At 31.5% G+C, this 15,514-nt stretch overlaps 2 protein-coding genes across 3 annotated transcripts; both read left to right on the top strand.

Moving 5' to 3' along the window:
- Positions 1–4,436: 4,436 nt before the first annotated feature.
- On the top strand, positions 4,437–6,399 carry LOC104788055 (homeobox-leucine zipper protein ATHB-13). Its single transcript, XM_010513731.3, has 3 exons — positions 4,437–4,901; positions 4,980–5,365; positions 5,763–6,399. Exons 1-3 carry the CDS (start codon positions 4,766–4,768, stop codon positions 6,141–6,143), a joined length of 903 nt encoding a protein of 300 aa, XP_010512033.1. The 5' UTR covers positions 4,437–4,765; the 3' UTR covers positions 6,144–6,399.
- A 6,795-nt stretch (positions 6,400–13,194) lies between these two features.
- LOC104788056 (putative serine/threonine-protein kinase PBL18) lies at positions 13,195–15,286 on the top strand. Of its 2 annotated transcripts, none has more exons than XM_087451212.1 (5): positions 13,195–13,540; positions 13,718–14,070; positions 14,154–14,289; positions 14,383–14,521; positions 14,635–15,286. In XM_087451212.1, the coding sequence occupies exons 1-5, from the start codon at positions 13,483–13,485 to the stop codon at positions 14,666–14,668; spliced, it is 720 nt and encodes a 239-aa protein (XP_087307338.1). In that variant the 5' UTR covers positions 13,195–13,482; the 3' UTR covers positions 14,669–15,286. The 2 variants fall into 2 exon arrangements, with proteins under 2 accessions (XP_087307338.1, XP_010512035.1); XM_010513733.2 differs by having other exon boundaries at positions 13,263–13,540; positions 14,383–14,513.
- The last annotated feature ends 228 nt before the right edge of the window (positions 15,287–15,514 follow it).

Here is a 15,514-nt window from a genome sequence, read left to right on the forward strand (position 1 = left end):
TATATAGGATATATGATACAAAAAAAAAAACGTTTTCTTACTCTCTTTATTTCCTCCAATACACTATTGTTCTTTAATCAAACATCCCATAACCCAAATAAAACCCCATTTTCTATAGTTTTTCACTCTGATATATTTTAACTTTCCCACAAAATACATCAATATTTTTTTCCTAATATATCTCTTAATATTTTTTCTGTTTTCCCCCTTTTTCATAATTTGATTACCTTAATTTATTCTCACACATTAAAATTTGCTAATTTATTTTTTGAAATCTAATAATTAATTTTAAATTACATAATATTTTAAGATAAGCACAAATTACATCTTCAATTTTTTTAATCTATCTCTTGAAATTTTGGCAATTTCAATTTATCTCTAATTTCTATATAATTTAAGTTTCCTCAGTTTTTTTTTCTTCGTAATTTTGTAACTCATGTAGTAGTGTCTCCAAATAAGTGACCCACTTCCTTATGTAGCGAAGAAAAAATCCATAAAAAATTACCGATGCTTTTTAACGGAGTTTCTTCATTGTTTTATCTTTTGTATTTATTAACTATATCTTTTAATTTTTAACTGGATAAACTAAGGAAAAAAAAAACATAATACAATTGTTTACCAGATACTTATGAGCCACTTAATTGGTTTAAGTAATAATAAAAAGAGCAAATCCATATAAATCTAAATACAATTAAATACGTACAATCGATTATGAAAAAAATACTATCGAATCAGAACCCCCGTCACTGGTCTCATAATTATGCTCATATTTAAAGCAGATTAGTGACAAATTTACGAAGAGTCCAAGCAAATAAGAAACAAATAATGATCGTAAACCATTTTCACTTGATAAGAATAGCGGATAAATCAATTATTTGTTTGATGCATCTTCATAGCGATAAAAATCTAGAATATACATTTTGCTGAAAATATCTATATTTATATATATATATATATATATATATATAATTTTTTTTGTCAACCAAACATTCTATATTTATATATTTATTTTTGTGCAAAACTGAAAATATCTATATAAAGAAGGAGATGTAAAATTTTTTTTGGTTTTGTGGGTCTGTAGTTACTAAAGTCCAAACTACAAATAATTTAAGTTAATAAGGTCTAAATAACAAATTAATTAGGTCCAAATAATAAATGAATATATGTGTCAGATATACAGCATGCCAAGTGTCATCTCCTTAGTAAAAGTTGAGGAAAACCTTCTCATATTATATGATATATATACATTAATATTTTTAGTTTTTTTCTAATAAAGTAAATAAGAATCCCTTTATAACTTCTTTTTTAACCCTTTATATATTTGATGAGATGTTTTTTGAATTATAATCAAGTTGAATAAAAAAAAAACATCACGATGACATGAACATCACACACGCACACGTTACACGTATACATTAATGTAAATGTAAGTGTCCTGTATACAGTATTTACACTATGCAGCTAGTTCGCTTACGAGTGGGTGACACGGGAGGATGGACATATTGTGACTTCTTGAAAACTACGTCGTTGTTGGACTTTCCTATATTTGATGTTGAAGTTTTAGGCCATTTATACATTTTTTTCATATGGATAGACATTAGTTGAAACTTCAAACATATGCTCATACCAAAATAAACACGACTGTACAAGTTTTCCAAATTTCTAGCAACTTGTGACACTGGCCTTTAACAGTTAACAAATATCTTGTCATAGTCATACCTACGCTATGTTTTTACACTTCTTGGTGATAACTGATAAGAGTGTATATGGCGTCTAGTCAAAATCTTGTGAAGAATTTGTGGATAGGATCATAATACTAATAAACAAGAATATGAAATATGTATAAAATCTTACAACGTCTCTCAGTTTAATTTCCGCAAGTGATCTTCAGATTTTATTGACCGTGGGATCTATAACACACTCCTAGATTGATTGGAGAGCGGCACGAGGTGATGTGTGCATGTCTGTTATAGAGTACTCCAAAAAAAGTAATGAATAGTAGTCTAATCGAAAGCGAAAATGAACGTAAATGTCAAGAGAATCATGTGGTTGATGATGTTTGAGAAACCATAATCAATGAATTGATCGAATTGATGGATGAATACGGCACAAGGGATGTTGGAGATGAAGAAATTAAGAAAAAAATAAAAAAAATAATAATAATATAAGAAAGATTGATTATGGAAAGGAATGGAATAGGAAAGGAGGGAGAGACAAGATAGAACAGCTCTTATGTGGGGTTTATCTAACAGTAGTTGTGTTTGGTTTCTTCCTTAACTTCAAAACCCCACGCATCAGTATTTTTATACGTCTGTCTCTGTACATGCATATATTATATACACACGCACATATCCATTTATGTGTTACATAATCCATATAACACGTCTGCTACTGCTATATACTAAAAGTATCTATTCCTATTATGATTAGCTACATATAACTTTTGTGATGTTTGAGAAATTCTACCTTTATGATTTTTATTGACTATACTCCTATTATGATTAGCTACATATATAACTAGCATTACCATTTACCAATAATCAATTGGTTTTTTGAATATATATATATTTTTTTTCTTTTTGGTATCTGTCTTGCTATTGATAGGTTAGGTTAAAGCTGATAGGTTTGTGATCAGATGTGACATACCATGGTATCATAGATAAGATATAGAAGTATAAATACATATTACAAGAATGTTGACCATGGCTATACGTGGGTTGTAAGTCTATTTCTTGTCTTCTTTTTTTGAATATGATGATTTGCTTTTCCATTCTATTTTAAATCGAATTTTAATTTATCTTTGGATCATTTATATTCTTTTGGATTTATTAAAACTTTGGTATCGTATGTATTGTTATTATGAACTTTTAACTAAAATCCTAGGTAACAAATTATTCACTATAGTACTTTTTTCTACATTTTTCAGACTTTCCGTGATATATTATTAGCAGTAGCATTAAATATGTTTTGTATCCTAAACTAAACTATTATGAAGATGGTACGAGACAAGGTATGATGGTGTAAGACGGATATAATAATATATCTTTTTCATGAATTTTGATATCATTTAGAGTGCTCTGCATCATTCCAGTCCACCACACATAGTCTCTATTTTGAAGCCTGAAAACTAAGAAACTTTAGAATAATCCTTTATATTATTTGAAAGAATTTAATACTAGAGTCTACTTGGGGGTTACAAGTGCTTCTATTTCCTTCTTATTTTTTTTTGTTAAATATCTCCTTCTTTCTTTAACATCAAAGTAATCAAAACTAGCATCATAAAACATCTGAAATCAATAATAACACTTCTCCCTTCTTCCAAAAAAAAAACAAACAAAAGCAATACTAAGTATTTTCTTGATTTATGAACAGTCCATTTATAGTTCTACTTCTACAGGTTTAAGTCTACCCATGAAGACACAATATACGATTATGTGATGGGTCTACTACAGTCTATACGTCCTAGGCTACTAGCGTGTGTAAATAGGATCAACATTGGACCCATTCACTATCCACCTTCCCTACCTCAAGAATCAAGATCATTACATTATACTATGAAATTGATTTACATCAATATTAGTATATGAAATGGCAATTGATTCTCTACATAGCCGATATGTAGAGATTTACATCAATATTTTATTGATTTAATGTATATAAATTATAAATTAAGTTGTCTATAAATAAATTTGGAGTACAAAATGATAGTTATGATTATATATATATAACAAGTAATAGTTATGGTTTAAGATGAGCATTGGACCCATCTCATTTGGTTTTCCAAAAAAGAAGAAGGACAAATCTAATAAAAAAAAAGATGATAGATTAGATAAAGATTAAAGGACAAGTATGATGAGTGAGAGAGAACACCTCTCTGCATGTCTCTCCCAAGGGGAAAAAGAAGAGTCCTTTCCTCTCTTACCTTTTTGATTCTCATCTCTTCATTTTCCACATTGTACGCAAACTGAAACTCTTTTTTATAATTTTCTTGCATTTTTTCATCATCAAAAAGACGTAATATTCTGCGAATTTGATATGAATGGTAACACAATAAAAACATTAGCGAAAACACTAAACAAGTTTGTTCTACCTCTTGATGGTCCTTTTTTTGTTCAACTCAAAGTAGATATTACATCTCAATTCATATTCAAATTGTGTCCTTATTTTTGGTCGAATCTAAATTTGGTTAAACAGTGAATTCGCAAGCATCACGAAATACTTTACTAAGTATACCATGGTCAATTAAATTGGATCCCACCACCACTTGGTTGGAATCAACAATGGTTTTGAAATATCTATCTATAGTGGAAAATAGAAATAAAAATTGGAGTTAAATTAGATATACAACTTTAGCTTAATATAAAAGAAGTTTACGCTATTTGATCGAGTTAATTTTTTTTTTTTTTAACGAGAATCAACTGAGTGCGTCTTGATCTATACACAGCTTAGAGAGGTCCTCTCTCTCTTTCAGCCCTTTCTATATAAAACGAAAAAAGAGAAGAAAATAAATAACCAGAAGTGGTATAGTCTAGGCCGATACATTTCGCTATCTTCCTCTCTCTCTTTTTCCTCTTTCTCTTTCTCATTTTGATTCTCCTACTCACACACATTTAAAAAAAAAAAGAAAAAAAAAAGAGATTCAGATTTATAAGAGGGTGATGATGTCTTCGAGACAAAGATTGGTAAGAAGAAAAAACTAAAGAGAAACGACCAAAAAACTCAAGCAAACAGTACTTTATATCTTCCTGTTGCAAAACAGAAGAAGATGTCTTGTAATAATGGAATGTCTTTTTTCCCTTCAAATTTCATGATCCAAACCTCTTACGAAGACGATCATCCTCATCAATCTCCTTCTCTTGCTCCTCTCCTTCCTTCTTGCTCTCTACCTCAAGATCTCCATGGTAATACACACACACACACACACACACACTAATGCATTCATCTCCTCTGTTTCTAAATGATATATGCTCTGTTTTCAGGGTTTGCTTCGTTTCTAGGTAAGAGATCTCCAATGGAAGGGTGTTGTGATTTAGAACCAGGGAACAATATGAATGGAGGAGAAGACGATTATTCAGATGATGGGTCTCAGATGGGAGAGAAGAAGAGAAGGTTGAACATGGAACAAGTCAAGACACTGGAGAAGAATTTTGAGCTAGGAAACAAACTTGAACCAGAGAGGAAAATGCAGCTGGCTCGTGCCTTAGGTTTACAACCAAGACAGATCGCGATTTGGTTTCAAAACAGAAGAGCTCGTTGGAAAACAAAGCAGCTTGAGAAAGATTATGATACTCTTAAACGACAGTTTGATGCACTTAAATCTGAAAATGATCTTCTTCAAACTCATAATCAGAAACTCCAAGCTGAGGTAATTATTATTCTCATAATTCTAAAGAAAAAAAAACTTTAATCTAAAAAGATGATATTATTTTTGTTCTATAAAGATTAAAGATAACCAAATTTGGGTTAATAATTTCATAATTCAATTAATTTACATGTAAAAAGATCATAATTTTTTCAAACTTTTTATTTTTGTTAATAATTGTTTAGATCAAGAGTTGCTTTCAGGTAGGGTTAGAAAACTATACGTGATTCATGACTTTATAAAACATCATTATCTCTTCTTTTTTTTCTTCACTCTTGTCTGAACAGAGATCTGAAAACAATAGCTTTCTTAATCAGCTTATCACAAAACACAGTACTCTCTGTTTATTTTTTTAATAAAATTCGAATCATATAGTGTTAATTTGTCTCTAATTACGCAGATAATGGGATTAAAAAGCAGAGAACAAACAGAGTCAATAAACCTAAACAAAGACACAGAAGGATCTTGCAGTAACAGAAGTGATAACAGTTCAGATAATCTCAGACTCGACATCTCAACTGCACCGCCTCCATCGATCGAAAGCACATTAACCGGTGGCCAACCACCACCGCCACCGCAGACACTCGGTAGACACTTCTTCCCACCGTCGTCGCCAGCCACCGGGACGACGACGAATACTACTACAACAATGCAGTTCTTTCAAAACTCGTCTTCAGGACAGAGTATGGTGAAAGAAGAGAACAGTATCAGTAACATGTTCTGTGCAATGGATGACCATTCTGGTTTTTGGCCATGGCTTGATCAGCAACAGTACAACTGAAACTGGTCTACTTGTCTTTTTTCTCTCTTTTTCTTCTTCTTTTTTTATTTATTATATATACATATATATTTTTTTTGTATTTTGAATTTTGATCAGAAGAACCCATGCATGTTTCATTAGCTCACTTTTGAAATCTGTAAACCAAACACCACCGAGTCTATTCTTTTTTTTTGAGTGATGAGATGCTAAAAAATGGGTAATAGTCATCTTTACTATATTAAAAATATATCTCATTATGGCCCATAGAAAAATAAAATACTGTATAACGTATATTATTATATAGTATTGTTTTAGTCGTGGGTACTGGCACCATGTGGTCGTAGTCGTCATATTCAGAAGTGGGAAGAAATAAATGGAATGCACAATGAAAAGGACGTTTTCCATGAAACAAGTTATTAATATTTTTGTGTAAATGAGTAAATCCATGAAATAAATTCTGCATATGTCATGATTTGGTCGAGCGGGTTAAATTTAAATATAAGATCGAAGAAAATAAAATAAAATGATGGGACAAAATCTAAAGGAGTGAATTTTGTAATCACGAGACCTTACAAAAGACGTACGATATTTAAAATCTGACGATGCAGCAGACCATGAATTTCATAACCCTCTTTTATTCTACAGTCTTCATATTATTCATTTCACCGTGTGTGTGTTTTTTTTCTTCTTTTTCTTCAAGAAACAAATTAAGTAACATATTATGAAATAAAATAGCCTGTTATCGTGTAAAATAACAACTTATTTGTCAATGACAATGTTATACGTAACACTATATTACTTGATATACTCATATACAAAATATCGTGTCACCAAATAACAACATGTCAATGTATATATTCTCATTATATTTCATCAACTCAAATTCATTATGAGATTCACATATTCTCAATATATAGTTGTTTAAAGATGATATGTGATTTTACATAGAAGAGGTTCTAAAATGTGATCAGAGTAATGGAAGCAGCAAGAGACATAGAGACACACACAGATTCCAAGGGAGATAGAGGAAACGGACAAATAGAGTTGGAAGAAAGCAAGCAAACAATTTGGGGTTGGAAAGTTGTCACTCTCCTTTTTAATCGACTCTTCTCCTTTTAACCCCCTTTTCCTCTTCCACAACCAAATGGCCGACACTTTTAAACTTTTCGAAATTTCTTAAAAAAAGAAACCGAAGTTTTCTTTTTTGGTGATAAATTTAAATTTTCACTGCCTTTTTATGTGTAATTTTGAAAATGTTTGAACCAATCATTATAAAGGACGTGAATTAAATTGCATGTGCTTTGTATAATGTAAGTGTAAGAAGAAGTAGCTTGTTCGGGACTTAGATGCTAGTGACAAAAGAATGCGACAAGAAAAGCTAGAAATAAAAGTTGCTTAAGACGTAAAGATGTAGAGAGACTAAAGCTATTGTTGGCTTAAGGGACGTGGAACCAAAAAAAAAAAAAAAGGGTGCCATTAGTAACAGCGGTTATAGTCTCGCACACCGAAACTTTTTCAAAACCAAGAGACTTGAAGTGCAGCTAGCTACGGAATCCTAAACAAGATAAATAACATAGTTTACTTAACATCTTCAAGGTTAATTACACAGATGAATTTATCCAGATATTTGGTGATAACTAAAAACCACATTGCAATTGTGATGCTATACGCCCCAAAGTTCAGCACGATCTATCTCCGGTCTCTAATATGACCATAAGAAATTTAAATGAAAAATTTAAACGAAATGAGTTGGTGCGACCCACTAGAATCACCCACTTCTTTCATAAAGTTCAAGTTTCTTTTTAGCTAACCGTGTTTGGTTTGCTTTGCTTTTTTGGTTAATGGACCCTTTGTAAACTTGGATGCTTCAAATACACTTATATGCGTTGCTCACTCTCATCACTAGTTCCACGTAATATACTTATAACTTGTACGATTAGCTAGGAAAGAACTTCCTTGCGTGCATATGTTGCATACTTGCATATGTTTCTATGATAAATCCTATATCATAGAATCATGCATACATGGGATAAAACATTCTTGAGTTTGATTTCTAGTTATAAATTGTTGCATTATACTCGTGTGATTGGTGAACAAAACTAAAACGGTATAAGTTGTACAACTTTGAATTTTTATCAATCACAAAAACTTTACTAAAACTTTTATTAAAAAATTTTACTCTCAGTTTTTCTGTATAGCTTTTATATACAACTCTTTCTTACAACTTTGCACTATGTTGTAATAGTTTACAGTTTCAGTTTACATATTTCCTGTACAACTTTGGATACGTTACCAATCAGATCCACTGTATTTAATATATTATGCTTAGTCCAAAACTTTTTTTTATCACAAGAGTCACAACATTACTATTACTATAAAAATATATTATTCACTGAAATATGAGTATCGAATAATAGGTTATAGTGGTCAATAGGCCACATTTTACCAATTACTCCTAGGACCCGGTATCTTCCCACCTAGGTCCACCCATGATTTCAATACTTAAACATCACATATATATATACTTACACTAATGTAATTTAAAGAACTGTTTACCATAAACCCATATCATGAAGATGTGGGAAGTGGGAAACTAGCTAGCCATATATGGGTAAAAACATTTTGAAGTTTTCACTTTTCCAAATATCTTACTTTTTAATCATCTATCAAAGTTTTCTATTCAAGTTGTAAATCTAATCAAGATTTCATATAGACAAAGAATGGTGTGTGGACACAATTCAAGGGTCAAATCCATCAAATCTGCTCAGAAGCGTAATTATATCGACAGGACACTTACTCGTACAATCATCTTTGGTGGTTATATATTTTAGGAGTTCACAACGTTTTCTTATAATCGATGATCAAACTGAAACAAAATATCTCTGACATGTTACGTAAAAGGTTACAAGATTAAACTAATTCAGATGACAGCGATAACCTGAGCGTCCAATGAAAATCAACTTTAAAAAATATGTCGATAATACTATAAATACATTTTAAGTCGCTATAATGATTAGTCGGTGTTTAAAATTGACTACGCGAGAAACTGTAACCCTTTTTTCACGATTTCAAGTTAGCATCTACAATTTGATAATTTACTAACAGTTAATATATTGATATTGAGTTGAAAAAGGATGATAGTAAACTTGGTAGTTTAGAGGAGGGTTAAAAAGTTATGAAAATTTATACCGAAGAAGCAAGCATGTGACAGAATCTGAAACCCCTAGAGGATCAGGATGGTGTTGACAAAAAAAATGATGATGGGCGAGAGATCAAGTTTGTAAAAATGCGCCATTATGCATTAATTAATGGAAGAATCTTTATGGGATCATGTGCATTTCCATAATCTAATCTTTTGCAGCTTTGCTGGATATTAATTCCTCATTTTCTAATATAAAATCTCTTTGTAAATTGTAGTTTATTTATTTTCTTTGGCATTTTTGGTGACAGTGTATCAGATGCCAACATGTATGTTCAACTAGTTTTATAATCATAGTGTAGCTACAACCAAACAAAGAATCACCCGTAAAGAAGAGCTGGCTATGTGGCCATGTGCTTGCTGCTTCAATTCCCTTATTAAACTACTCACTTCCAATGGAAAAATGGCTCAGAAGAATATCAACTAAAAGTAGATAAGATCACAATATGTTGTCTTTAAGCTACATACAAGTTAACTATGAAAACTATGAATTTTTATAATTTGTTATCAGTTTTACCATTTTGTTTTTACGCTGTTGTAAATTTTATCAGAAAACTACATATGAATGGGTATATGTTGTATACGACTGAACGTTTAGGTATAGCTAAATTTCCTCAAAGATGACCACTTTTGGAGAGATGTATTCATGAAATTGAGTATTATATTTGTATGTTCGAACTTTCTTTAAAATAAAAGTATTTTGACGTCATTCGATACGTGGACTAAAATACGACACTAAACAGTGTACATACATTGTTTAGAATTGTTATATGCTGTAAGTTCCAACGAAAGATACAAAACTTTGAGCAAGATAATATAAATAATATTTAACAAAACAAAAAGATGATATATATCATATAAACGCATAAGTATACATATTATTTTTCTCTTTAGGTGTTATATTAGTGTAAATAAAATATATACAAATAGTGATAAAGGGAAAAAAGAGATGGGATGCATGTGACTGGCAATGACATGAAGGATAGTGGTTCGATGTTTTGGACTTTGTTTAAGTGTTAGCAATCGATCTTTCGTTGCCATTTCACGTTTCCACATATATTTATACTTTTTGCAATGTTTTTCGTTTATTTTGTCAACGGTCGAATTACGGTATTTTATGTACACACATATATATTATAGTACCAAAAACTCAAGTTGGACTTTGGGACCGACTTTCGTGAGGGAACTTCTTATTGAGTGACCACCACTAAATTAGAAAACATAAATTCGGTTGCCAAAAACAAGGTCGAGTCTAGTGAATATATAGATTAATTAGTGGTGGCCTACGTATATGTGTATGTGACTTAACACGTACATATGTAAATTTCATTGATGTGACATTTGAACCCTCGATCCGGCTTGATTAGCTCGAGTAAAAGAATATCAAAGTGTTTGTATATTACTATCATCAATTAACTAGAGTGCTTTTAAGATTTGATTCTGTTTAAATTGGTAGACTATAAACTCAGACGTTGCGGGACTCGATTTCCGCTTAATCAATATTTGTTGTAGGGATAAATGCAAAACTAAATTTCCGGAATATATGCATGATAATAATCGTTAGTGTTCTGATCAAGAAGGTTTGTTACGCATTTAACATGCTCTTATATTAAAAAAATGAATGGTTATGAACCTTTTCTAGAATAAAGTTTCGGTTGTTAGATCTACTTTGTACTGGATCTACTCAAACATGTATATAAGCAGGATGTATGACCTTGATCGTTTGGATAAATTCTTTGTTAGTTCTAAGTGAATTGGTCAAATTATTTTTACCTTTTGCATCGTTCAGTAAATTAATGGTCCTCTTGGTTTATTTTGTCCAAATAGAATTGCATCCTGTTAATAGTCAACATCATATCTCTTTTTTACAGTAGTTTATTTCTTATAGCAAATATTGTTATGAATCAAACTTATGTTTTAATAATAATTATTTTTTCAAAAAAAAATACTGAAATTTGTTGTCCATTTTTTATAAATGTATATTAATATTAAAGAAATAAAAAATTTTGAACCAAAATCTTTGCTCAAAATCGATGATGGGTTCATGAGAACGCTTGGTTCCGGATGATTTATATCCAAAAAGCTGTATGGACATGAGTAATAACTAATAAGTACTATTAATTTATTAATAAAATTAAAACACATATATAAGTAAGAAAGTTATATTAATTTTTTGTTTTGTTTTAGGACTGACAGATTTAACCAATAGATTCAATCAATGACCAAATTGCTGATGTGTGAATCAAACCTAAAACAAGAAAGTAGTTTGTAAAGGCTTACAAGCCACAAAATATTATACTTGTTACTAGAGATAACGATTTTAAAACTTTGAATATCTTTTCTGTTTCGAGCCATATCAGATCAGTTGGATGGATCTTCTTTGTACCACGAGAAAGTTAGAAAACAAATTGTTATACATGTTAGACAGTTTGTTTGAACATTAAGTGTACACATTTCTTTTCACACCAGTTCTTGTTGCTTTAGCTTAATGAAAATCAACAATGATACAAAGATTTTGTTCTGAATTACAACCAATATTGCGAGAATAGTATGTTGTATAAGCAATTTTCATTATTATCTCCAGCTTGTAGAGTGATTGAATCTTTCCATTTTCCAAGTATGTCAATTATGTAATCTTGAGTATGAGAAACAATACTTTTTGGCATAAATTTAAAATAGTAAAGGAAAATGCTTATACAATGCCATATTCTCGCAATATTCATCAAAAAAATGTTTGCTCAAAATCGATGATGGGTTTTTATATATAAGGCACTATTGGATCTGACATTTTTAAAGCCCAATATGAAAGATAAGTGATACCTTTCAATTTTGCAAAGAGCTTTTGAGCTGCAAAAAAACAAGAGGAATAGTCATCGATTTAAAAGATGTTTTGACTTAGAAAAACTCAATAAGCATGATATACAATTTTAGGATAAAAGATTGGAACCTTTTTTTTTTTTTTTCCAACAAAAGATTGGAACCTTTTATTTGGAGGAAAAGCAATAATTCCTCCAACCCTCTTCATTGACCTTTTTCATTATAAACTTCTTTGCACCTTTCTTAATTTTTTGCAATCATATCCACTTCACGCTTCATTCTCTATTTAAAAGTTAATTATTTTCTAAAAATTGTGCAAAGGATACGTAACTGATCAACCACGATTAGTGATTCACATTTACACTGGTCTCGAGATTTAATATCTTAACATACTTTTTTTTTTTGGTAACTATGAATGTAAAAACTATATATTGTAAGTTATATTATTGTGATCATGGAATTTTATATCGTCGTTAATCAAAAGCTTATGGTCAGGTTTTAGTTCAAATGGGTAAACGATTTCATATGTAATGTTCCCTCTGTTCCAAATTATAATTTTTTTAGCTCTTTCTTTTTGTTCCATTTTATAAGTTTTTTTTTTTCAAATTTAAATGCAGTATTTATGTTTATTTAGTATATTATGACCATTTGTATTCTGTAGTTTTTTTTATCTAATTGGTAAAATTTATAAAATAAATATTAAATAATATTATGTCATATAAACATAAAAATATATTTATAGTTTCTTAAATTTTGTGTATTTTAACTAAAACATCTTATAAATGAGACAGAGAGAGTATCAAATTTAACAAATTACAAAAATGATGTTTTTTTTATTCTCTTAGTGTAGACGTTTTAAATGATAAAGAATATTTGAATTACATATTTGGGAGAACGTGAATTATATATATGTAATATGTAATTCAAAATGACATTCTTTGTGAAACAATAAATTTTCTCCAGAATGACACTGTATGTGTGAAACACACGGAGTATTATACTAACATTTAAACTTTAAAGATAACTTGGAAGAAGAAAAATGCAAAATTAGAAAGTGCAACAGACCAAAGTAGTGATGGGCGGTGCACACGTTTTAGGTGTTGACCAACGCCGACGACAACGACAGACAAAAATAAAATTCATAATACAAAACAAACCCTTTGCTTTTGTCTTTATCTCTTTTCTATTTTTCTAATACTAAAAATCCTCTGTTTCTTCTTCTTCTTCTTCTTCTAATTTTCTCTGTTTCACATTCCTTCTGCCTCTGAGATCCATAAAGATTAATATCTGTTTCATTGCTTCCTTAGACAAGAAACCCTCGGTTTAGTTTTCTTGATCTGTCTAATGGGTAATTGCTTGGGTTCTTCTGCAAGAGTAGATAACAGAGAAAGCACTTTTGGAGGTAAGAATCAAAACCCCACTACTTAAATTAAAGATATGGATCTTTGATACTAGATTACTTTAATTCTCTTTGTCTATATGGTTCCGGGATATGTATAAGTACCTTTTTATTCATTAAAGCTTTCTTTCATTTAATTCCCAAGTATATACTTACTTTGATGTCAAAATTTGACAACAGGGTCAACAAGAATTTCACCTAAACCGAATCACTCATCTCGTCTTTCAAGCCTAAGCATACCTTCTTACAGCAACAATAGCTTCACTACTACTTCATCATGGTCAAATCTGACACCAAGAAGTGAAGGAGAGCTTTTACCATCTCCAACGCTTAAGGCCTTTACATTTAACGAGCTCAAAACCGCTACTAGAAACTTCAAGCCTAATAGTATGATCGGTGAAGGTGGTTTTGGTTATGTTTATAAGGGTTGGATAGGTGAACGCTCGTTGTCACCTTCGAAACCAGGGTCCGGTATGGTCGTTGCAGTCAAGAAACTTAAATCAGAAGGGTTTCAAGGACATAAAGAGTGGTTGGTAAGTTCATCATCTTTAATCTATACAACCAAACAAGACTGAAGTCAAATAAAATAATAAAGGTGTTGGTGTGGGTTTTTTAGACTGAGGTTCACTATCTTGGGAGACTTCATCATATGAATCTTGTAAAGCTAATTGGATATTGCTTAGAGGGAGAGAAACGGCTTTTGGTATACGAGTACATGCCCAAAGGAAGCCTCGAGAATCATCTTTTTAGAAGTAAGATTTGGGTTGAGCTACAGTTACATTCAAGTTTATGCCATATTGACTATAAAGTGTTCTCATTATTGGTTGTTTTGCTTGTGTGCGTAGGAGGCGCAGAGCCAATTTCATGGAAGACGAGGATAAAAGTAGCGATTAGCGCAGCGAGAGGGCTAGCTTTCCTCCACGACGCTAAAGTCATATACCGAGACTTCAAGGCCTCCAATATTCTACTTGATGTGGTACGTATGTAAGTTGTTAAAAGCAAACGAAATAGTAAACTCTAATTTATTAAAATCTTGGATGCAAGTTGTTAATGTACTAATTGCTTCTTTAAATCTTGAAATGGTCTTGTAAATGCAGGATTTTAATGCAAAGCTATCTGATTTCGGATTAGCAAAAGCCGGACCAACAGGAGATAGAACACATGTGACAACTCAAGTGATAGGCACACAAGGCTACGCAGCTCCGGAATACATAGCAACCGGTAGGTTAACGTCCAAGAGTGATGTCTATAGCTTTGGAGTGGTGTTACTCGAACTACTCTCGGGACGTCCCACACTAGACAAATCTAAAGTAGGAGTAGAACGTAATCTGGTGGATTGGGCAATACCTTATTTGGTTGACAGAAGAAAAGTCTTTAGAATAATGGACACAAAGCTTGGAGGACAGTACCCTCACAAAGGTGCTTGTGCAGCTGCCAACATCGCATTACGGTGTCTCAACACCGAACCTAAGCTAAGACCTGAGATGTCTGATGTCTTATCCACTTTACAACAGCTAGAGACTTGGTCTAAAAAGACAGGTTCTAGTCCAACTACGTTCATGTCTCCTTCATCTCACAAGGTTCGAGAGATCGCTGCGACTATTAAGGTGGGAAAGTAGGAGATGTAGCGACCCTTAATAGTATGTAAATATAGTTTTGTACAATCTCTTGTGATTTATAGAGTTTTTGGTTAAAAAATGTAGATGTATATTTATATAGTGGAAAACTTGACGGTTGGATTTTCACAAATGTATAATGGGCCTTTGTTCACTTCTGCCCACTGACCTTTTTCTTCTCTTTCACGATTCTTCTTCTTCTTTCTTCTACAGCAAACAACATTTGATCGACTTCTTCTTTCACGATTCTCTTCGCTTCTTCACCTTGCTAGCAATTGGATCAATTTCCAACACTTTCAGTCTTAAACTTCAGAGAGTGATCATGAATTTTAATCACATCGAGAAGGGGAGAGAATTAAGA

The sequence above is a fragment of the Camelina sativa genome, chromosome 5, assembly GCF_030686135.1.
Source record: "Camelina sativa cultivar CO46 ecotype springtype chromosome 5, ASM3068613v1".
In the NCBI taxonomy this organism is placed as follows: Eukaryota; Viridiplantae; Streptophyta; class Magnoliopsida; order Brassicales; family Brassicaceae; genus Camelina; species Camelina sativa.

Bases quoted from the DNA above. Each gene is read 5' to 3' on its own strand.
- LOC104788056 (XM_010513733.2), top strand. From the start codon at position 13,483: ATGGGTAATTGCTTGGGTTCTTCTGCAAGAGTAGATAACAGAGAAAGC. The intron at 14,071-14,153 runs GTAAGTTCATCA...TGGGTTTTTTAG, and splicing joins AAGGACATAAAGAGTGGTTG to ACTGAGGTTCACTATCTTGG. The intron at 14,514-14,634 runs GTACGTATGTAA...TTGTAAATGCAG, and splicing joins CCAATATTCTACTTGATGTG to GATTTTAATGCAAAGCTATC.
- LOC104788055 (XM_010513731.3), top strand. From the start codon at position 4,766: ATGTCTTGTAATAATGGAATGTCTTTTTTCCCTTCAAATTTCATGATC. The intron at 4,902-4,979 runs GTAATACACACA...CTCTGTTTTCAG, and splicing joins TCTACCTCAAGATCTCCATG to GGTTTGCTTCGTTTCTAGGT. The intron at 5,366-5,762 runs GTAATTATTATT...CTAATTACGCAG, and splicing joins ATCAGAAACTCCAAGCTGAG to ATAATGGGATTAAAAAGCAG.